Source organism: Triticum aestivum, chromosome 1D (genome assembly GCF_018294505.1).
Source record: "Triticum aestivum cultivar Chinese Spring chromosome 1D, IWGSC CS RefSeq v2.1, whole genome shotgun sequence".
In the NCBI taxonomy this organism is placed as follows: Eukaryota; Viridiplantae; Streptophyta; class Magnoliopsida; order Poales; family Poaceae; genus Triticum; species Triticum aestivum.
In genome coordinates, this window is record NC_057796.1 from 444,103,691 (window position 1) to 444,127,741 (window position 24,051).

Here is a 24,051-nt window from a genome sequence, read left to right on the forward strand (position 1 = left end):
CCGGGACTAATGGGCTTGCCATGCCCGAACAAAAGCCCTGTTTTCTACTAGTGAACTTGGCAATTTTTGACTTTCAGAAAAATCTATATGCACTCTATTGTGGAATGGAGGGAGTATGTTTTAGGGGCCGGATTAGCTAGGTCTGGCTGTAGATATATAGATGCTCTAACAGCATCTACAGCCGGACTTGGCAAATCCGGCCCCTCAAACGCCCGCGGAGGCGCCCGTCCGCGGGCACTGACCGGTCACTCCTCATATTTCCTTCTCCACATACAACTCTCTCATATTCATCCCCTAAATCCATAAAAAAGCATGCAGAATATATATAGCTATGTACTACGTTCTATACTACTCAAATTTTGTCATTGTCGGAGATGGCCGGAGCCGCCCGCGCCGGAGCCTGGGCCGCCTGCGCCACCTCCATCTGTTGCCGACGGCGACGCCTGGCCTCCGCAGCCGACTCCGAGAGGATGGAGTTCAGGATGGCGTGCTGCTCCGGCCACATGCCCATGTCCTCCTCCATTGCCGGCGCCTCCTCCGCCCCCACATCCAGCGGCGGCGCTCCACCGACTGCTCCTCCTCCTCCTCTTCCTCCTCCGCCGGCTCCTGCTCCTCCTCCGTCGGCTCCTGCTCCTCCTCCTCCGCCGGCTCCTGCTCCTCCTTCTCTTTCTCCGCCCCCGACACCTCCTCTTCAACCTCCTCGAAATCCTCCTCCGGTTCCAGAGGTAGCCCTGCTTCCCTATGGATCTGGACCTGCTCAAGGAGGAAGGGACGGTGCTGGATCATGTAGTAGCGGTGGCGTGGGGGCATGGCTAACGGGCTCGAGTGGCGGCGGAGGGAGGGAAGAGGCGGATGTGCTAGGGCTGGGGGCGCTGGCCGGCTTAAATAGCCAGCTAAGGCCTCGGGTGGCGAGCTGGAGCGGCGCCACGCGGCAGTCACACCGCGGCGACGGTCGAGGCGCCCGTCGGACCGTCGGGTTTCCCAGCTAGTTCGTGTGGGGTGTTAAATTGTGATCCAAATTCTAGTACTGTGTTGGACTAGACGTAGTACAACCAGTGTGGGCCTTTGCGTTGGCGTCGACGCGTACGAGTACAACTCGTTTACTTGTCCTACAAGGACTCCTATGTGTTGCCCCTCATATATACTCCATGTAGTCGCACCTCAGACGGTCTGTCGTCTCGTGCTTGTAATACTCCTCCTCATAGTGATTGCACCTTCGTGCGTTCGTGGTTTTCTCCCGCAAGGGTTTCCACGTAAAAATCCGTGTCTCTTTGTCTCGTTTATTCTCGTTATTATCTAACAGTGGTATACAGAGCCAAGTTTTCAGATACGAGATTTAAGAGACGAGAGAATTAGGGTTACGGCGTCCCGTGCGCCGCCGCCGACGCCACCTGGCGATCCGAAGCCAGATCGAGTAAAAGTCGAGACCGACAGTTTTTTCTACTGCTGATCCGATTCCTACCCGAGCAATCCACCCTGCTGTCAAATCACAAGTCGCCAAGTTCCTGTGCTTCTCCACGTACCGCTCAAGTCCCGAGGCAGCCGCTAGCGCTTTTTCTTTGCTTGAAGTGGATTGCGTGGCTACAGCTACTAGTCCACGATTGAAGCCAATTCATCTACAGAGTACTATTTGGGTACTGTTCACGTGAAGACCAGAGTCTCCTAGTTCTCACGTGAGCTTGTGCTAGTTTGGCTCTTGTGCTTTTAAACTCCAGTCGCTACATCTAACCGAGGAAACTGCCAGGTGCTATTTGTTTTAGTTTTTTGCTCCGCATAATTAAATCTATCAAGCATTTTTCTACCGGCTTGTACTACTTTGTGCATAGATTTATCTACTCATGGCATCCATGAAGTACGATCTTCCGCTGCTGGACCGTGACACAAGGTTTACCCTATGGCAAGTCAAGATGCGGGCGTTGTTGGCACAGTCCGACTATGATGAAGCACTGGATAGTTTTGGAAAGAATAGAATTCAGGACTGGACTGATGAGGAGAAAAGAATTGATTGTAAGGATTTGTCACAAATTCAACTCCATTTGCATAATAATATTTTACAGGAAGTTTTGAGCGAGAAAACAGCCGCCGCTCTATGGTTAAATCTGGAAGGGATTTGCATGACTAGAGATCTCACCAGCAAGATGCATCTGAAGCAAAAATTATTCCTGCACAGGTTACCCGAGGGAGGTAATGTTTTGAATGATATTTCAGAATTTAAAGAGATCATATCTGATCTAGCTGCAATGGAGGTTAAGTATGACGAGGAAGATACTGCTTTAATGTTACTTTGTTCACTGCCAAGTTCTTATACCAATTTTAGAGACACCATATTATACAGTCGTGATACTCTCACACTTAATGAAGTTTATGAAGCTTTGAACTCTAAGGAGAAGATGAAATTAATGGTGCCTCATGATGGTTCGAGTTCATCCCAAGACGAGGGATTATCTGTTCGTGGCAGGACAAAGGAGAAGAACTCCAATAATGGAAATAGAGGCAAAAGTAAAAACGGCTACAGGGGCCGGTCGCAATCCGGAGACAAGAAGTATTGCAGGTATTGCAAGAGAGACGGGCATGACATCTCTGAGTGTTTCAAGTTGCAGAACAAGGAAAAGAGAAAAGGTAACAAACCAGGTGAAAATTCTGCGAACGTTGCTCGTGATGATAGTTCCGATGATGCTCTTGTCGTTATTGCTGGATGTGCTAAGACCAATGATGAGTGGGTACTTGACACTGCATGCACTTTTCATATGTGTCCACATAGAGATTGGTTTAATACTTTTGATTCCACTACTTCTGCTGGTTCCGTTTTGGGTTTTGATAATTCACCATGCAAGATTGAAGGCATAGGTTCTATTCGAATCAAGATGTTTGATGGCATAATCAGAACTTTGACAGATGTTTAGTATATTCCGAAGATGAAGAGAAATCTTATTTCTATGAGTGCCCTTGATGCAAAGGGGTACAAGTATTCAGGTGGAGATAGTGTTTTGAAAGTCACCAAAGGTTCCCTTATTGTGATGAAAGGTGATTTGAGTTCGACCAATGGTCTTTATTACCTTCGGGGTTCTACTGTTTCAGGTAACGCTACTCCAGTTATTTCAAAGAATTCTGATTGTGATGCTGCTAACCTTTGGCATATGCGTCTTGGACATATGAGTGAACTTGGTTTGGACGAGTTAAATAAGAGAGGTCTTCTTGATGGATATGAACCTGGTAAATGGAAATTTTGCGAGCATTGTATTTTCAGCAAACACAAGAGGGTGAAGTTCAACACTTCGACTCATACAACTGAAGGTATTCTTGATTATGTGCATTCTGATTTATGGGGACCATCTCGCAAGAAGTCACTTGGTGGTGCCAGTTACATGCTGACTATTATTGATGATTATTTGAGAAAATTTTGGCCTTATTTCTTGAAGCATAAATATGAAGCATTCTCAGCATTTAAGGAGTGGAAGATTATGATTGAAAGACAAACTGAAAAGAAGGTAAAAATACTTCGCACTGATAATGGTATGGAATTCTGTTCTAAGCAATTTAAGAATTATTGCAAGTCTGAAGGCATTGTCAGACACTACACCGTTCCTTATACTCCTCAACAAAATGGTGTTGCTGAGCGTATGAACAGGACCATTATTTCCAGAGCCCCTTGCATGTTGTCCAATGCAGGTTTGCATAGGCGTTTTTGGGCTGAGGCCGCTTCCACTGCTTGTTTCTTATTAACCGTTCACCATCTATTGCTCTTAATAAGAAAACTCCAATTGAGGTACGGTCTGGTTCACCTGCTTATTATTCACAGTTGAGAGTTTTTGGTTGCACTGCTTATGCTCATGTTGATAATGGAAAATTGGAGCCTAGGGCTGTTAAGTGCATCTTTCTTTGTTATAAGTCTGGTGTTAAAGGTTTTAAATTGTGGAATCCTGAAACCCAGAAGGTGGTTATTAGCAGAAATGTTATCTTTAATGAATCTGCTATGTTACATGATGTTTCATCTACTAATGTTCCCATTGAGAGTGAACAGCAGCCTATTGTTCAGGAGCCTACTGTTCAGGTGGAGCATGTTATTGATTCAGGTGATACTTCTGGTAATGAAATTGTTGATGCACATGATGAACCCGTCGTTAATGATGATCATGTCACTCCCACTCCAAATCAGCCTGTTGTTCCGCCCAGTTGGAATCTTGCACGTGACAGAGTTAGGCGGGGTATTAATAAACCTGAGAGGTTAATTGAAGAGTGCAATATTGTTTCTTTTGCTTTATCTGTTGCAGAAGAAATTGAAGGTAATTCTGAGCCTTCTTCATATTCCGAGGCTATTATTTCTGGTGATAGTGATAAGTGGATGACCGCTATGCATGATGAGATGGAATCACTTGAAAAGAATGGCACTTGGGATTTAGTAAGATTACCTAGAGAGAAGAAACCTATTCGTTGCAAGTGGGTTTTCAAGAGGAAAGAAGGTGTTTCTCCTAATGATGAGACAAGATATAAAGCAAGGTTAGTTGCTAAAGGTTACAGTCAGATTCCAGGTATTGACTATAACGGAGTCTTTTCTCCTGTTGTGAAGCATAGCTCTATTCGCACTTTACTCGGTATTGTTGCCATGCATGATCTTGAGCTTGAACAATTGGATGTTAAAACTGCATTTTTACATGGAGAATTAGAAGAGGATATTTATATGGAACAACCTGAAGGTTTTGTTATTCCTGGAAAAGAAAAGCTTGTCTGTAAGTTAAAGAAATCTCTTTATGGATTGAAGCAATCCCCTAGACAATGGTACAAGAGATTTGACACCTTTATGCTCTCTCAAGGTTTCAAAAGGTCTAATTATGATAGGTGTCTATTTGAAAATTGTCAATGGTTCAACTATTTATTTGCTTCTTTATGTTGATGATATGCTTATTGCTGCAAAGAGTATGTCAGATATTGATGAACTAAAGAAGCAATTGAGTAATGAATTTGAGATGAAGGATTTGGGTGCAGCAAAGAAAATACTTGGCATGGAAATATCCAGAGATAGACCATCTGGAAAAGTGTATCTAAGTCAGAAGGGATATATTGATAAAGTTCTTCGTCGTTTTAATATGCATAATGCCAAGCCAGTAAGTACTCCGTTAGCTGCACACTTCAAGTTATCATCAGCCTTATGTCCTAAGTCAGATGCAGATATTGAGTACATGTCTAGAGTTCCCTATTCGAGTGCAGTTGGTTCACTTATGTATGCCATGGTTTGTTCTCGTCCGGATTTATCTTATGCATTGAATGTTGTCAGTAGATACATGGCTAATCCTGGAAAAGAGCATTGGAAAGCAGTTCAGTGGATTTTCAGATACCTGCGTGGTACTTCTAATGCTTATTTACAGTTTGGGAAAACTGGAGATGGACTTGTTGGTTTTGTTGATTCTGATTTTGCTGGTGATTTGGATAAGAGAAGATCACTCACAGGTTATGTTTTCACCATTGGTGGTTGTGATGTGAGTTGGAGAGCAACTTTGCAGTCTATTGTGACTTGTTCCACCACTGATGCCGAGTATTTGGCTATTTCTGAGGCATGCAAAGAAGTTATCTGGTTGAGAGGTTTGTACACTGAGCTTTGTGGAGATTCATCTTGCCCTACCATATTTTCTGACAGTCAAAGTGCCATATATCTTACAAAGAATCCAATGTATCATGAGAGAACAAAGCACATTGATGTCAGATTTCATTATATTCGAGATGTTGTTGCTGAAGGCGATTTGAAGGTATGCAAGATAAGTACTCATGATAATCCTGCTGATATGATGACAAAGCCAGTTCCGACCAATAAGTTTGAGCTTTACTCAGGCTTAGTTGGTATTTCTCACTAGTCTTCTGGACTTTGACGCATAAGGTGTTTATGCTGATTTGGATGGAGTTATTCACTTTCTTCGACTACTGGAGGGAATTTGGCTCAAGGTGGAGATTGTTAAATTGTGATCCAAATTCTAATACCGTGTTGGACTAGACGTAGTACAACCGGTGTGGGCCTTTGCGTTGGCGTCGACGCGTACGAGTACAACTCGTTTACTTGTCCTACAAGGACTCCTATGTGTTGCCCCTCATATATACTCCATGTAGTCGCACGTCAGACGGTCTGTCGTCTCGTGCTTGTAATACTCCTCCTCATAGTGATTGCGCCTTCGTGCGTCCGTGGTTTTCTCCCGCAAGGGTTTCCACGTAAAAATCCGTGTCTCTTTGTCTCGTTTATTCTCGTTATTATCTAACATGGGGCCATGCCGTCAAGTCGACGTGGCAGGCGTGCCCGGGCGCCCCGTATCCGCCTCATATTTGGGCTGGATATGGGGGTGCCGGTCAGCCCGTGCGTTTGAGGGGCTGTCTGGGTCAAAAAATCGTGACCAGATAGTGACTGGACGCAATGGCGCAGCTAGAAATATAAAGTTGGGCGGGCCAGACTGAGATTGATGCTTAATTAGGCTAAAATCTTGTAGTGCTTTGTATTCATGGGGTGATCCTATGTATAGTTTTGTAATTTTGCTAAAAGTCCGGGCGGGCCATGGCCTATTCGCCCACAACGTAGCTCCGCCGATGACCGGGCGGCACCCGAGTGTATGAGACGGGTTTGAGAGGTCCGGTGGGTAGATGCTGTAAAGGCTGATGAATTATTTGCATATTTTCCTCGAACGACTAAATCCACGAGCTCCCACGTTGTAAAGCGGGACCTTCTCCGACAAGGAGGTCCCACGACCCGGCTTGCTCTGGCAACTTGTGCACGTGACCCCACCGGATTGGCTGCGCCGGCTTCAAGACGGCGACCTCGTCCCAGAATCTTCGCGGTAATATGCCCACTGGACGACTGGAGCTCCGACGTGCTCCATGGAAATCCCCAGACTGCCCGTCGCTGCGCGCCCCGCAGACTCGAGAAACATCAGGGGCATTTCGGACTTCCGTCCAGTGAGGTGTCTGTCAGTGCTGAGCCCCCACGCAATCGCCACGGCCACACCAGCTCCTCCGTTCGCGCTCACTCGCGGGGTCCTCCGGCGGCGATGCGGAGCAGCAGCCATGGAGGCTCTCAGCTCCAGCCGCTTCTCTAGCGCTTTCCCCAGCCTCCTCGACCACGTCCCCAAGGCGCCGAAGCCCCCGCGCCACGGCCGCCGTCGTTGTCTCCAGACGCTAGCCTCCGCGCCCGCCGATGCCGCCGCGCCGTGTCCCTCGTCCTCGCCGCCGCTCTACCGGATCCTGGCCGCCGCGCTGAGGGGAGGGCGCGCGCGGGGGGAGCTGCCCGACCTGGCTGCGGCAGGAGGAGGAGGCGGGGCGGGGATAGGGACGCTGCTGATGAGCACGACGGCGGCGGCGGTGACCAAGGCGCGGGAGAGCCCGTACCTGCTGGCGCTTGCGGCGAACCCGACGTTCGTGTCGGGGATGGTGGCGTTCGCGGTGGCGCAGGCCGCCAAGGCCCTGCTCACCTCCGTGGTGGAGCGGCGGTGGAGCCTGCGGACGCTGTGCAGCTCCGGGGGCATGCCCTCCTCGCACTCCGCGCTCTGCACCGCGCTCACCGCCTCCGTCGCGCTCTGCCACGGCGTCGGCGACGCGCTCTTCCCCGTCTGCCTCGGCTTCAGCCTCATCGTCATGTACGACGCCACCGGCGTCCGGCGCCACGCCGGGATGCAGGCCGAGGTGAGCTCGTGCTGCTTGAATTTATCCATTCTGTGATCTGTATTTCGTTGCACCGTAGGTTTTATTCTGCCAAATGTTGTGTTAGATGAGCAGAGCTCACTGTATAAAGTGAAGCAGAGTTCAGAGGATGGATGAGTTTGAGCTCATTGTTGTTTGGGGAGTAGAATGTTTTCCAGTTCTGTCAACGGGTGGACGAGTTTGAGCTCAGCTCACACCTCTGGGCATCCATGCCATCCTTCACCGGGGATAAACTGTCAAATGTTCGGTCCATAATGGTGCTACATGCCGTTTCATACTTTCATGCTAGATTTACTAGGATTTTTGGGATTCTACCAGTTGTTACATTGCATGAATGCGTGCACAGTTTGAGGATCTAGATTGATACTAGCTAGTCTGTTATTAAGCTTGTACTCTTGTTCTTGTTACTCTGCTTTAGTTGATTTAGTGTGATCAAATTTTGCTGAATGTTAAGACTTGAGCTCAAGGAAGTTCTCAGCCCATTGTCTGGTGTACATCCAGGACTAGATTTCATTTTATTCGGATTGCTTGTATGTTTTCATTGTTAGACAGGTCTAACCACCCTCCTTTGAAAAATGAAAACTGATTGTTCATATGTGCAGTACAATTGAAAGTTTGAAACTGCATTTGGAATGGGGACCATGATTTGCCATCTTTGCGAAACTATTCTGGTTGTATTTTTTTACTAACTACAGTGCAATTGCACTGCATATCTTTTTATATATAGCTAGATAATATCAGTCTCAGGGTCTTGGATTGGAAATCCTGTCAAGTTAGCTAAATTGCAGAAGTCAGTCAGTTGTTTGATGCCTTGACTCGAATTCTGAAAGATTTCATGCATGGCTTGTCTCTTTTGGTGTACAAGACTAAACATGCTGTTCTTTATCAATACTATCTATATCTATATCTATACTACTATATAGCGTACGAGTTTTGAATGTTTGGATTCACGCGTTAAAATGCATTTCTGGCCGTTCATTGGGCTTCATCCGACGGCTTTATAGTGCAGGGATTCGCTGGTACAGTGTTATCTGGGTCCTTCCAGAAACATCGATCGTTTAGCGCCGAGTAAACCCCACTGCATGTCGGTTCGTGGAGCAAGCTGTCACCGTGCCATATTGGCCTCGCCTGGATCTGTACAAATTGTTTTTATAGTACACCCACATAGCTACATGGCCTGGGTGGTCAGAGAAACAAGTGGGATCCGTACCACTAAGTCTGACTGGAGGTGAAAAAGTAGAAGGATAGAAAGTAAAAAGTAAACAAGTCAAACCAGGTGCAGCCCGCACATACTTCTTTTTTAGCCTGCACATACGGAGTAGGATACAGGGCCTCACTGCCGCATTCTGGGTGGAAAGCTGTAGTAAATGCCACAGTGAAATATAGCAGGTAGGCACTACCTAAACCTAGGTATATATGAGCCTGTTTTTTTTTACTAAATTTTAAACATGTTTGATAATGTCAAAAAGTACATACACAAAATCACGCGTACATCTTCGCGAAATATGTGCGGGAGATAAAATTTTATAAATAGTTGCCTTTTTATTTTGCCTCCGTATAAAAGATAAATTTTAGTGCTTCTAATAGCGTTTCACAACACATTTTTTTTTGTCTTTTTTGCACATGCAAAAAAAGTTGTTTAATTCTTCCATGAAACTTTCTATTAGCACGTAGAACATGGTGGAGATGATTGCGTGCAACTTTTTTTTCTTCAGAAATTTGTCATTTAGAAATGTGTTTTTCGAAATGGGTTCATATGTAGTTTTTTCATAATGTGTTTTCCGAAGTGAGCTATATGTACTTTTTTTCATAATTTCTTGTCATTTAGAAATGTGTTTTTCGAAGTGGGTTCATCTATGTATTTTCCGCAATAGGTACCCCAATTTTGTGCAAATTACATATTGATGTGATAGTGATTGAGTAAGAACATGAGAAGCTTTCTTATGCTAATTCTGAGTACATGCACAATGGACATTTGTTTCATTTCTCCATCATTTTCATGACTTATTTTCACCAAAATCACTCTGCAATGTAAAGACGCGCATTGCGCGTGCATGCATACTAGTAGACTTTAGTACCCATAATGGATCAGGTCACCAGTTTATAAGTTTGCTTGTTGGTTTATGATTCAGGGTGGTAACTATTATGATGCTGTTCATAAATCTGTAGTGACTAGCTAGCAGCTCAAATTTGAACTTCTGCCATTCCATTGCTTTGTTGATACACCACACCTCACCTTGCACTAACTGGCTGTAATATAGGGCTCGGGTCAGTCAATTTTTTAAATTAACTCAATTAAATCACAAAAACTTTGAGCAACTAACTTGCAGAGTTCATGACACTGAATAGGTTATCGCATTCTGAGTTCATGACACTGAATTGGCACTTCTAGAGCATCAACCAAACACGCTCAAAGTCTCTCGGTTTGGTTTCGGATACATACAGGCCTAGTGACTAAACTTGCTTTTCTTTGGCACCTCCCACCCTTCAAATATCGTGGCTACATCATTCCTGCATATGAGCGTCTGTTGTTTGCCTATTATTACATACCTGAAATGTGTGCTCTATGTTGATGATGATGCAGGTACTCAATAAGATCGTTGAGGACCTGTTCCAGGGCCACCCGATCAGCGAAAGGAAGCTCAAGGAGCTGTTAGGGCACACCCCGTCGCAAGTCTTCGCCGGCGCATTTCTGGGCATCTTGGTGGCCTGGTTCTGCTGCCAGGGTTGTATCGGTGCCATCTGATGTTGACGTTGTAGTATGTGTGACTGCTTCAGAAATGGAGTCATTTTGTACCATCATTGGGGGAAAACATAGGTGCTTTCTTGGGATAATGTTGGATGTACATAATTGCATGGATGGTATCACCACTTCTCAATTCATAGTTGAGGCTTTGGTCTGATTTGAGATTTATATGGTTTTGGTAGTCCTGCCTGCTCTGGATGACTAAACAACAAGAATCAAAGCTAGTAGTACATAGAGAAGTGAGTTTTAGCGCGCTCGTATACCATCCTTTTGAGGCGCTTTTCCCTGGAAAATGGTGATATTTGCCGCATCGAGTCTCCGATCTGACCTTTGCTTCTTGCTTTTGTATCAGAAATGCTTTCTACTTCCCTTTTTGTTAACTTACTACTGCATATAGGCATTTTGCCTAGCCGATCGTTGCATGCTGGCCACTACTAGCCAGGGAAATTAAAGAGGCAGAGGAGATTCAACCACCCAAAGCCTCTTGGCGTTGACGTTCTTGTGGTTTGTCTTCGAAATTCTTCAGTGATGTTGTGCTTTTACCTAAGAAAGTGAAACCATTTCGTACTTCAAAGCCCTTTGACTGCATGAAAATGGCACATAAGGACATTTTTATAAGGGCATCTAATGCCAGAGTGGTAAATTTGAGCAGGCTTGGGAATTAGGGGTAAATCCGAGCAGTGGGTTTGAGTTGAGGGCTAAAATGTAATTGGCCTTATTTTATATTAATGTATCTCTTCAATTCATTGTTCATATTTTCACTTCTTTGATTGGTGCTCATTTGAGTAGGGAGCGTATTCATCGAAAGTATTGTTATGATACCAAGCTCATATGAGCTCGGGTGAACAGTAAAATCAAAAAAATAATATAGAAAACAACCGATTTTTTTGTGTGAAACTTTCACAAATGTTTTCATAGCTTGCAAAATTTCATCAACAGATCACATTCGTGTTAAAAGTGAAAAATGAAACAAAATTAATGCTCCAAAATGAGAAAATAACATTTTGGAGCATCGACTTTGTTTTTTTTTCCACATTTTACACGAATGTCATCTGGTGATAGCATTTTGGAGCATTAATTTTATTATTATTTCCATATTTTACACGAATGTCATCTGGTGATAAAATTTTGCAAGCGATCAGAACATTTATCAAAGTTTCACACAAAAAATAACAATTTTTTGAATTTATTTTTCAAATTTTATTTTATTATTTTACTGTTCACCCGAGCACGCATGAGCTCGGGATCATAACAGCCGCGTCCTCTACACTATACACTAGTGCCCCTTCCTTATTAAAAACATCCTTTGTAGCCATGCATTTTCGCATAGTCCACACCTGCCAAACATTTGTTCGACACACTTATAAACCCGTTATGTCAAAAATATCATTGTTACCTTTAGAAAGTTCCAAAAATCCACCAAAAGTGTCAACAGTTCCATCACAATAAGTGTAGCACCAAACATAATAGTTTTGTTGTGAGTATTAACCCCAACAATCAAACCAAATGGACGCCCATCATCTATTTGTATGTATGTGGTGTCAAATCATATAAAATCACATTGCTAAAAAATCATATAACATCACTAAATATTGCATAGTTCAACACATTTCTGGAGACAGCCAAAAAATCTTAGTTACCAAATCATTCTCATCTACCTGAATTGAAAAGAAAAATTGACATCTTCTGATATTTTTCATGTATTCCAATACAATCCCTATGTCACCTTCCATCGCATTTATTGTTCTATTTTAGTACATATGTCTTTCATATCTTCACGTGTAAATCCAATGTTTTCAATTCTACATGCTTCTTTTGGCCTCCGAATTGATTATTGTTTTATTTGAAATGCCTACAGATTTGCGACCTCTGCATTTTCTATTTATGTTTATATTGTTTTTATTTGGGATCTCGAGTGTTGGACCATGGTTCTATGGAAAGAATTTGTTTACATGACACCTAAAATTCATAAACAACATTAAATTTATTTCTAAGGCTGATCTTCATATGAAAATCACATCAACATCGTGTTTTAGGCCTACAGTAATTCAATGTCTCCTCTCTTTCATCTTTCTGATGATAGTGTATAAGTTGTAATGATTGTCTTAGATCATAAGGAAGTGATTAGAATGAAATCAAACTACAAGTAACCTCCATTAACAAGAACGTGTTAATGTTCGTTGTTGCATTGCCGAAGAGTTCTTCACTTTATGGTCATTACTTCTTCTAATACTAAATCCAATAATTTTTAGCGTGCCTGTTATAAAATAAATAAGCTTCCTCTTTTGAGAAAAGTTTCATGCCAAAAATTTGGTATCCTTTCATCGATGTAATTTGATTCAGTTTCTTGCACATCATATATCAAATATGATTCGATCTAGTTAATACATAGATGTGGCTATCACATCTGCATTGCGAGTTGGGAAGTTTTCGCAAGGCCGATTCAAAAAAAGAAATACAAGAATTAGTATGTCACAAGTTTTCAGATGAATTGCAATCATTTTGACTTTGAATGTTTACACAGTTTTGGCTGCTTGGCATTTCTCTATGGTTGCGGAGGAAATGAGGCAGAAAAATCAGCCAATGGATAAATTATTTTTGGGAATATTCATTTAATGAAGTGCACAAGATAGTTATATCTTGCTCGATTTACTTTAAGTTGTGATTAACTTTAGTGATAGGATGATCTATATGTTAAAATGATGTTCATTTTTGGTATGTAGATTCTTCCAAACAATGTTGCAAACACTCTGTCTTAAAAGGTAACCATAGAAAGAGTTCTCAGATGCAACAATGATTAAGATTTTCTCAAATGTGCCTTTTGACTTGGCAGCAGCCGCACAGTATGAGGTTTTCCTTTTAATCCTGTTTTCTTGTCCGTTATATGCACTTTATGAGTTCGAAATTTCACGTATGTTGCTACTAATCATATTGCCTGTTAGTCTATGAACTCAAGAGGGGAAAATTAGGTATGGGTCTGTCTGCACTCCCCACATTTGTTTGGTATAGTTTGTCAATGAAATTCCATAAATCATAAATGTGTCTTGCAATCATATTAGTTTCGAATTGCAGGATGCGAAAAGTCTTGCCACAATCGGTTCAAAATGAAGAATTAAGAATTTGGATGTAATTCATCGTGAAAAATGGAACAAATTTCCTAGTTTTTTTTGCATGAGATTCGTCATCGGCAACTTGGTTCCCCGGATCAGTCCTGAAAGAAGCCATCGAGGGATGGGAGATTCCTTCACTATGAATTGGAGAGATTTGTCTATGCTCTGCTCTAGTTAAGCCAGTATTGATTGACCTGTCTCCCATCTACATTTGCATTAGTGGTGGGTCTAGATCTTGGCACATGTTGTGCATTTTGTGGATGTGATGAAATATTTCCTCCATTTGTGCTTTTTGTTTTAGTGTTGTTAGAATTTACGGAAGGGAATCGGCATACACCTACATTCTTATTTTACACAAAATCACGAGAGGGGTGGAGGGGCACTACCATGCGATGGATGCCACGTGCATTGGTGGTACCAATGATCGCATGCCTGGGCGTAGGAAATCCATGTCCACTCCATTTGCCTTGTGCATGAGTACCAAGGCTGTGAGACCAATGAGAGGGGAGGGGGCGTACAAAATCCGAACCAAAAATTTAGCTAACCACCACACGCGTTTCTCTCGTCATTGATCATAAAATCCTCCGTATAATATCAGTTGATGCGCCAGCGGTGCATGATTAATGTCGTGATCCTCCGCACCGACGTGTCGTCACAGGGTTGTTCGTCCGTATCGTATCACCAGATATGAATTGATTCGAATTGGATTGAAGAAATCAAAGGGGGACCGAACCACCTAAGACTCAAGATGTACAGACCCTTTATAAGCACCTCGCCGCGTCGCTTTCCACGCATCTGAACACAACTACACAGACACCACGCAAAAGTGCACACATACAGTGAGACAGGTACACAGCAGAAGCCATGTCGCCGCCAGGCAGCGGCCGTGAGAAGGTGGACTCGAAGGCGGCGGTGAAGCCCCTGATGTTGACGATCAAGGTGGTGGGCCAGGAGAAGGGTCCGCCACACCATGAGGATGACCAACAAGCTCCAGGTACTCATGGACGTGTGGTACCACAAGGTTCCCGACGTGACATATGGCACGGCATCTTCCTCTACGATGGCATGCGGGTGCGTGGAAATATGACCCCGGTGGACCTTGAGATGGAGGATGGGGACATGCTCGATTTCTTTGAACATATGGATGGCGGAGCCGGACCATTCATTATTGGATCTATGTAGTATGTCGATCGATGTTCGCGCACTAGGCAGAGTTGTTGTAACTTAAAGCATATGTCTCTTGCAGAATTTGTATTGCTAGATCTTATTTCGAGGAAATTTCTGATGTGAGCGGCTCAAAATATTAGATTCTTTGAATTAGTTTCGCTCATGTATTATCATTACTATCTGCTTGTTTGGGAGTGCTCATTAGTATCTGTTTTGTCATATGTTTGAACAGTGGTTTCTTTTATGGTGAGTTATTTGAATCAAAACAAATGTTGTGTGTAATTTTGCTTTTATTTATTTTGTTTTATTCTTATTGCTATTTTGTTTGCCTGTCGTTCTTGTTCCGCTAGTGTTTTATACGTTACTTACAAAAGTAGTATCAACTAAATTTTTGTATTCATACTGTATATGCATAGAGAAGTACCATATTGATGTCTTTCTAAGATTTTCAGTGTTTAGCCAATAGCTTTTGTATTTGGTCCACCTGCACCTTTTTATTTGTTCTATGACTTTTTGATTCAACTAAGGAGGGGCTCTTGGATTCACATTATTTTTATACATGTTTTGCATGATTTTAATCATGCGAAGATTTTTTGATGTGAGCTATTTTGATCGTAGGATTTGTTCCTTTTGTATAACTAGTAAATGAGTACGTGCAATGCATGTTGATATTTTGATATTTGACAGAATATTAATTAAATGTTGATATTTTTGGTAGAATATTAATTACATGTTGATATTATGTAGAATATTAGTTGCATATTAATTATGTAATTAGCGCGAAATTTTGATATTTGATATGCTATTAATTGCACGCTAAAGATTGTTGTTTATGTATCCATACATGTATTTAAGTTTTCGGTCAATACACTTCTAACATGAATAGTATCTATTTATCATGAACGGAAAATATGATAATAACTAATTTATTATTGTCTCTAAAGGAATATTCCCAACACCAGACCCTTGCTATCCCGCAGCTAGAGCCCGCCGCTGCGCCTCCGTGCCCCTCACCAGCGCACAGCACCGCCGAACACGATTGACCCGTGCCAACCAATTCCGCGCGGGATGTGAAGGAGCCCCGCAGCCACAAGCGCTGGCGGGCTTTGCCCGTCTGCGTGGCCTAGTGGCGGCGAGGGACGGAAGGGAGGATGGGGGCTCGAGCCAGCGGCTAGGGTTTGCCCCCCAGTCGCCTCATGGGAGCGACGCGGGAGGGAGGGAATCTCGTGGAAGATGTACTAAGATTTTTGGGATTCAACCAGTTGTTAAATTGTGTAAATGCGTGGATAGTTTGATGTTTGACAGAGTGAGGATCTGGATTGACAGTACTACCTCCATCGTGGTTTATTGGTCCCCTTTGTAATTTGTGCCAAATGTTGACCAAAATTTTAACTAATACTAGTATAATGCCCGTGCGTTGCCATGGGCTAACAAAATATGTGTACAAAGGAAAATGTCATATGACATGAGAGTCATAGACTAATCACTTGGGATGATATCTCATGGTCCTGAAGTGGTAGATAAACGCATCTCCTCCTCGCCCCCCCCCCCTCTTCTCGGCGACCACGTGGCACTCTACTTCCTTCCACGATCCTTTCTCCTCCGTGTCTTCTTCCTCAGACTCCACCTTGCACGATAGTACTAAGTGTCTTGTCGAAATCCGGTTGGCCATCTCTCATAAATATAATAAAAAGAGCTACCAGATGTCTAGCGAGAGATGAACGTGCATTCAGTTTTCAAGATAAACTCTTTCTAACTTCTATAAAGATTGTCACACGGGTACATTCCAGACACTAAAATGCGATGGTACTTCAATAATACAATATTCAAAATGCAACTCTAGTCGTCAACCCATGTGACTGCACGCGCTTTCTCTGAAAGTACATTTGTATTGAAACATATTCTCTAGGTAGTAGCTTAAGAAATTAGAAATATATGTTGTGCAAAAATGTTAGAAATACTGGATATCATCTCAATAGGACACCTTTTCTTTCATGAATTGGATTATCAATAAGAGAGTAAATTGACATCCATATTATGCTAGCTTGCTGGTCTATTTCTATATACATTAACAGGAACAACAAAGAAGCATATTTGAAAATCAAATATGTGATTCCTCGAATAGTATGAACCATGACATCGATCTAGCCCCGCACGGATTTGGCTTCATCCTCGACGTCTTGATGGCGGATCTGAAGCTGTGTTCGGACCGTCTAGATCTGGTATAGGGGGTCTTGCTTGTGTGCGGGTCAGCCATGGCTAGGGGCTCTGTGCAGGAGGTGGGTTGAAGATGGAGTTGCAACAGCGCGACAGCTGGGCTGGCCGGTTGCGTGCTCGTGGCATGCTACTGGTGGTAGCAGGCGAGGAGTGACTCACGTATCCGAGGCGGCGGCCTCGTCCATGGTGGGCAGGCATTGCCTTGTGGCGGGTGGCGGGCGCGAATGCTGGATGTCCTTCCTGGTTGCGCGGGCGGCATGGATTGGGTTCGTACTTTGGTGACGACCCTTCTCTGCTATCGCTCATGTATCTATGTCAGCCTATAATGTGGTTTTTCGTGGGTGATGGTGTTGTAAATCTTGCGGTGAACTTGGCATGGGTGGTTCGCCGTGCTTGGTTTCTCCCCCTTCGTCATTGTGTCATCTCCTCTGCGATAGATAATGTAAAAAAGTGATGTGCAGTTTAGTGAACAGATTAAGTAGCTAACCGAGTGATAAAATGTGCCAAATTGTCACATAAGTAAATGTTGCATAAGAGCATCTCCAATAGATGGTCCAAATGTAAAAGTAACTAACTTTTGGACCGTCTGAGGCAAAAAAACGCAGCTCCAACAGACGGTCCATATGTAAAAAAAATTGGACCGCGGCCTCCTCGTGATGTAAAATACAACACCTCGCGGTGCAAATTTATATCACGAGGTGCATCTAGTCCAAAACCAGCCACCATCCGCGAATGCCCAACCGCCAGTTCCTTTCCTTTCCCGCCCGCCTGCCCGCGACCTCCCGCACGTCCACCGCCGCCGCGCCGCCTCCACACCCCGCCGCCGCCCTGCCGCACGCCGCCCGCATCAGATCCGGCCGCGCCCCGCCATTAACTGAAAAGATATACAATGGGATTACACCTACTTAGTAATTCAGCAAGAAGGCGTGTTTGTGTAATACAGCAAGAAGGCATGTTGATGTATTATAATGTTAACGCCTACTTAGTTCATGAATTTGGCCACTACATTATAAATTGGATACTTCATTAGCGGCATAACACAATGGAAAGTACGTCTCATCGTAATAAGATGTAAAATGAACACCAAAGAATCTAAGCTTCTGACATATTGAGCGATAAAAGTCATGCTATGAGTACAAATTGTATTTTTCAAATTAGGCATGCAGATCGCATATTGTATGATCTAGCTATCACCTTTGCTATACAAAAATGTTATCTACGTTGGAATCAACATGTAAAGAAAAGACGAAAAAGAGAAATGAAGTGGGAAAAGAAGGGCACGACAAGGGCCCTTAGACATAATATTTTTGTGCGTGCGTGTTCTGTGTGATTTGATGTGATTGATCTATGGGCGAAATTCCAACAATATATGGGTACTAAGGTACAGGGTAATTATTTAACACTAAGATTGCAAGAAAAAGGACAATACCTTGTCCATATTTCTCTCTAATCTATGCAACCATCAGAATGTCACAGATTATAGACCACGTAATGTTCTGAAGTAGCATCATCAGATCTCTTATCCAAGCGACACAGATCAAGAACATTTATCTTCAGTAGTATGGGACTGGCGTTTTGGCTCCCAGGTGAACAGTAACGCGAAAAACAATATTAAATATTTTCAAAAAATTCTGAATTTTTTGGTAGATGATTGTATTAGTGTCGCAAACATACATGACAATTTTCATGCGACGGCAGTGTTTCGTCGGCAAAACAAACAAATTTGGGATGACATTTTTGGGTAACTTTTGGTGTTCGATTTGTTTTTTTTGTACAAGCCGATTTTTTTTTATCTTTTTGCCTCAAAATTTGCAGGTAGCATTTGGATGTGACTAAGTACGCCAAAAAAATTGTATTGTTTTTTTTTTCATTTAAAAAAATTGGCCCCGGGAGCCAGCCGAAAATCTACAACCAGTACATCTCTCCTTTGTTGAAGACATCTCACCATGCAAACCTGAAGTATATTACAGATGAAGAGTAGAATAACTCATATAATATAAAATGATTTGCTAGCTACTATGAGAATGATGAGTTGTTTGCAGCACTGCATCTTCTCCTGAACATTGCTATCTCTTTAATTCAGTAATGTATGTAAGTCAAAAGTGTAAGACATAAAACCTACAGAGTTCTCGTTGACAAGCATCACACAATATACCTTCAGAGTTCTGATTGACAAGCATCGTCAGGTGCCCAACCTTCAGTCAAGATGACAATATGGCATTATCTTCTCTCAACTACAGTCCTTCCTATTCTTGTTCCTCCTAGCCTACTCGTGCACCACATCACCCAGTCATGTGGTTGACCCTACCTGTCCACCTGTAAAGTGGGTTGTGGTCAAAACCTGCCAGACGGCGTCATCACACACGCTGGTCCGGTGTTCCCATGCCGACAATGCCCTAACATGACAATTTTTTGCATGATCTTCAGGTAGCATCACCGGCCAGGATATCGTGGCTACGTTCCTGGCAACAAAGGAGGCTAAGATTGAAGAGGATTTCACTGATGTGGTTATAAGAAACAAAAACGAAAGAAGCAATGGTCCTGCAAATGAACAAAAGCACGAACACCTCACTCCTCTCTTTGGCAGTGAAGAAAGATCTTAGCATCCTACAGTAAGCTCCTCTCTTCCTCTCTGTGAGCAGATACTGTAAGTTAGAAACTTTGGAGATATTCACTCAACTAAAGAAGCTATAAATTAAGATAATCATGAACATATTGAGGTGATACATAGTTTGTGCAACGCACACACAATAAATAATCATGAAATCAACAGTCTAGAAAATATGACTGAATGATTATGCCAATAAGACAACAACAAATGCAGAAGAATTCTGACCAACAAATAATTAAGAAAACTGACCACCAGTTAATAAAGATAAGGCTAGGAGATAAACATTGATAAAATATTAATAGTTACTTCTGGAAATATAGAAATAGCATTGTAATCAGTGTGTTGAAGAAATATAAACAAAATGCATGTTTACGTGTCAGTGGCTATCCAATCAGCTATCTTATGTGTGCGTCTGTTGCTAGTCAATCCACCTTTTCAATCTACCCTGCTACCCAGGTTTGATAGCTCCTGAGGCAAGCCAGCTTTGCTGCGTGTGCATTTTGCCATCAGCCACACTGATTTCAGAAATATACTCGTTTCAGATCTCTTCATAACTTATAGGCATTTCAGGTATCATGAACATGTTTTAGAATGTCATGTGTAGAAAGTAAAAACTATTAAAAAAAGAGGATTAATTATCTATCGATAGTCCTTTTTACTGTTATATGACTAAGGTTTTTTTTTCAATCCACACGGGAAAATATATTGCTCCAGCGGTTCTCAAAGTACATTGTCTACCATGGTTTTAATCAACCTGCTGTCAAACCGATTGCATATATTGTTTGCCATGGTTTTATTCTCCACTTGATCAAAAAAAGCATTCATTCTCCATTAAAATCGAAATATGAACCTAATCAATCTCACAAGACAACCAGGGCCGGCCCTAGGCCTAGGCAAAGAGTGCGACTTCCTAGGGCCCAGCCACGGGAGGGGCCCATAGCTTATATTCTTATGTTCTGTGTAGATATTACAGAGCCAGCCGTTGATACCTTTTCTCTAAAAAAAACGCACGGACGCTTCGTTCTTTCTTCTTTCTTCCCCTACTTTCATCCCCCACATGGATTACCACAAGTCTCAAAGAAGGCAGGGGCCCAACGATGCTAATTTAATGATTTTTCTAGGTGTATCACCACCTTAATCTCTCTCTTTGTTATCAAATGGATTTGTTCGGTTGCACACTTGCACTAGGGCCTCAGAATTGCCAGGGCCGGCCCTGAAGACAACTCAGTACGCTGAATAAATCAAGATTAATACAAGCACTAATACAGAGCCGGACAGTCTACCAAAAATTAATGACAATGATGGGAGAGGACTGAGATTGACGCACCTGTGATGGTGTCCTCGATGGAACAAAGAGAGTCCTGAAGTTTGGGATGTTGGCCTTCCACGCATCCTCATACATCTCCTACGCCTCATGCTGAAGCCGCCGCCTTGCCTTGGATCGGCCGACGAGACGAGCGTGGTGGTGCCGAGCATGACCCGCCACAGCGTGCTGTTGATGACGAAGCCGTCGCGCCGATGAGCACCATGTAGTTGCGCCGTGACCTGCAGCCAAGTCTTCCCGGTACTGCGCCACAACGCCGTGGTGAAGAAACGAGGGGAGGGGGTGGGAGGGTAAGGGAGGAGGGGGGAGCGAAGGGCGCCGGCGGCGGCAGGGGGCGCAGAAACACGTGTAGGTGCAGATGGCGGCGTCCAGCCATGCGAGGCGTGGGGCGGCGGGCGGAAGCGTCGAGGCGCAGGAGTGAGGGCCGCGGGGGAGATTTTCGTTCCTGAGATGCAAGGTGGGGGATCGTCCGCATCCCCTTTTTCCTTTTTAACGAGGGATGGAGATACGCGGGGGGCGATCAATAATAAAGGCGAAAGAAAGGAAACCAAATATTTGATCGATCGATATCTTGGGAACAATACGAAGCGAAACGACAATGTACGATTAGGAAAGGTAACAATCGATGCGTTAGGAAAGTTAGGATTTTGATGAATTGATTTTCATGAAAATAAGGTTTTATTGTTGAGATGGATGAAGTTAGAAGGCACAACTCTTTGTACCCTCCTTTTACTTTCTGTTCTTTAGATTAAATAAAGTAAAAATAGTATTTTCTGTCTGTTTTCTGAATTATCCGTGCAATAAAAAAATACTCCGAAAATAAAACTTCTCCAAATGCCCCGAAATTGAAATATGATTTTCTCTAGAATATTTGAGAATATCTGGCACTGAGAACACATCAGGGGAGCAAACACCTGGCCACGAGGGTCCAGGGCGCGCCCACACCCCCTGGGCGTGCCCCCTGCCTCGTGGGCCCATGGTGGCTCCCCTCCACTTATTCCAGCCACCACTTACTCCTTCTTCCTCCCAAAAAATCACCCAACCAGCTCAAGCACGAGTTCTAGCTCATTTTGCTGTGATTTTCGATCTCCTAGCTCAAAGCCCCACTCACAAAACTGCTTTGGGAGATTGTTCTTCGGTATGTGACTCCTCCAATGGTCCAATTAATTTTTGTTCTAGTGCTTTATTCATTGCAAATTTTTGCTGCCTAGGTGACCCTGTTCTTGAGCTTGCATGACAAATTTATATGGTCCCAAGTAATTCTAATGCATGATATAGTCTCTAGGCACTTGTGGGAGTAGTTGGTATTAATTTTGTTGAGTTTGGTTCACTTTATTTGAAGTTACTAAAAATTTCAGAAATTTTTCAGAGGAAGAAATATGTTTAGGAAAATGTACCAAGGTGGTTCTTCAAGGAAGCAAGGACCCAGGCCCGCAATACACGATGCGGACGATGAACCACCGAGGGAAGCTCAAGTGCGGCCTTGTGAATGGCCGTCAGACGATTTCATGGTCCAAGCAGGAATTAAGGAGGAATTTGATGCATATGTGCTTTGTGAGAAGGGCTGAATTCGAGGGCTTCATGCTAGATAAGTGCCCTCAATACTATCATCTAACTGATTCCTTTGTGAGAAGGTTCAAATTTTCATCTTCACGTAAATTCTCACACTGCCCTATTTGATATCTATGGCCAATCTTACACTATGGACTTAAAGGATTTTAATACTGCTTGCAAACTTCCACAATGGGGTAGTGCTAGTGAACCTCGCAAATCTGAGCTTAGAGATTTTCTTGCTAGTATTACAGTGGGGGAGTCTAGAGATATAACACAAGCTACCATAGGGAGCATTCATTTTCCTGCTATACATTATTTTGCTCTCTTCATAGGTAGGTGCATAAATGGTAAGGATGAAGCATGTCACATGTGTGTCCCTGACCTTAGTGTTCTCAGGAGTGCTGTTTTAGGAGATAAACACTATAACTTGGGGGCCATTGCTGCACGGAGGTTGCATAATAATGGTTTAAGTGGAGACCTTTTGGGGGAATTTATGCAACCCGTGTGGCTAATTTTCTTGGGATACCCATACATGAGAGTAATATGGAATTGCCTCCCACTTATCTAGGATATGAGGCTATGGTTCGCCATCATTTTATTGAAAGGAATGAACAACCTCTCCAGTACCCACTAATGTTTGATAGGCGCAGCATTTTCCATGTTGCTCTTCCTGCTCCTACTTTCTTTGACTTTCAGACAAAAGGGAGATTTATTATAACCAGGGAGGAGGCGAACGAGTATAAGAGGAGGACGGAGACGGCTCGTCTCCAAGCGGCAGCTCATGAGGCAATAGCTGCTGCATCATAGTATATGACCCCAACTACAACTTTGATCCATGGGCATAGACCAACTTAGGCCAAAAGCCTAAGCTTGGGGGAGTAAGTATTTCTCATCGATATTACATTCATATTCACACACTCATGCTAGTTGTCGGTGCTCATACTTTTTCACTGTAATATCCATGCTAGTTTATTTTCCTTTTTTATGCTTTCTTCTTGTGTGTTCGAAAAACCTTAAGAAAAATAAAAAAATTAGTTGTAGCTTTTAGCTAGTTTACTTTTCATGCTTGTAGTGGTAATAATTAAAAGAAAACCCAAAAAAATTCTTGTTCTTCTTTTGCTTGTTGGGAGCTTTTCCGTGTAAATAGTTTTATTTCTTTTCTTTCCTTTGGGGGTCGATAGGAGAAGACCATAATGAAAATGTTGAAGTGGCTCATTGTTGATTTAACCGAGAGCCCATATTACCTTGTCTTCTCCTTTGTATTAAATGCTTGCAGATTCCAGCTTAGTCCAAAGCACGTGCACTATTATTATTATCATTGTTCAGTCGTGCAAGTGAAAGGCAATTATGATGATATATGATGGACTGATTGAGATGAGAGAAGCTGGTATGAACTCGACCTCTCTTGTTTTTGTAAATATGATTAGTTCATCGTTCCTGATTCAGCCTATTATGAAGAAACATATTTGCAATGACAATTAGAGATTATAGTTGCTTATGCCATGCTTAATTTGCTAAGAGTTTATAATGGTTTATCTTGCGTGCCAACATGCTATTAAAATGGTTGTGATGTGGTATAGTACGGTGGTATCCTCCTTTGAATGATTCAAGTGGCTTGACTTGGCACATGTTCGCGCATGTAGTTGAAACA

The 24,051-nt window shown here is 43.0% G+C and overlaps 2 protein-coding genes across 2 annotated transcripts; one reads left to right on the forward strand and one right to left on the reverse strand.

Moving 5' to 3' along the window:
* The first annotated feature begins 6,837 nt into the window (after positions 1-6,837).
* On the forward strand, positions 6,838-10,585 carry LOC123182775 (uncharacterized). The gene is made up of 2 exons (XM_044595440.1): positions 6,838-7,653; positions 10,256-10,585. The coding sequence occupies exons 1-2, from the start codon at positions 6,853-6,855 to the stop codon at positions 10,415-10,417; spliced, it is 963 nt and encodes a 320-aa protein (XP_044451375.1). The 5' UTR covers positions 6,838-6,852; the 3' UTR covers positions 10,418-10,585.
* Positions 10,586-18,892: 8,307 nt separating this feature from the next.
* Positions 18,893-22,838, reverse strand: LOC123160304 (uncharacterized). The gene is made up of 3 exons (XM_044578111.1): positions 22,828-22,838; positions 20,850-21,416; positions 18,893-19,543 (listed from the first exon to the last, which is right to left on the reverse strand). The coding sequence occupies exons 1-3, from the start codon at positions 22,836-22,838 to the stop codon at positions 19,519-19,521; spliced, it is 603 nt and encodes a 200-aa protein (XP_044434046.1). The 3' UTR covers positions 18,893-19,518.
* Positions 22,839-24,051: the final 1,213 nt, after the last annotated feature.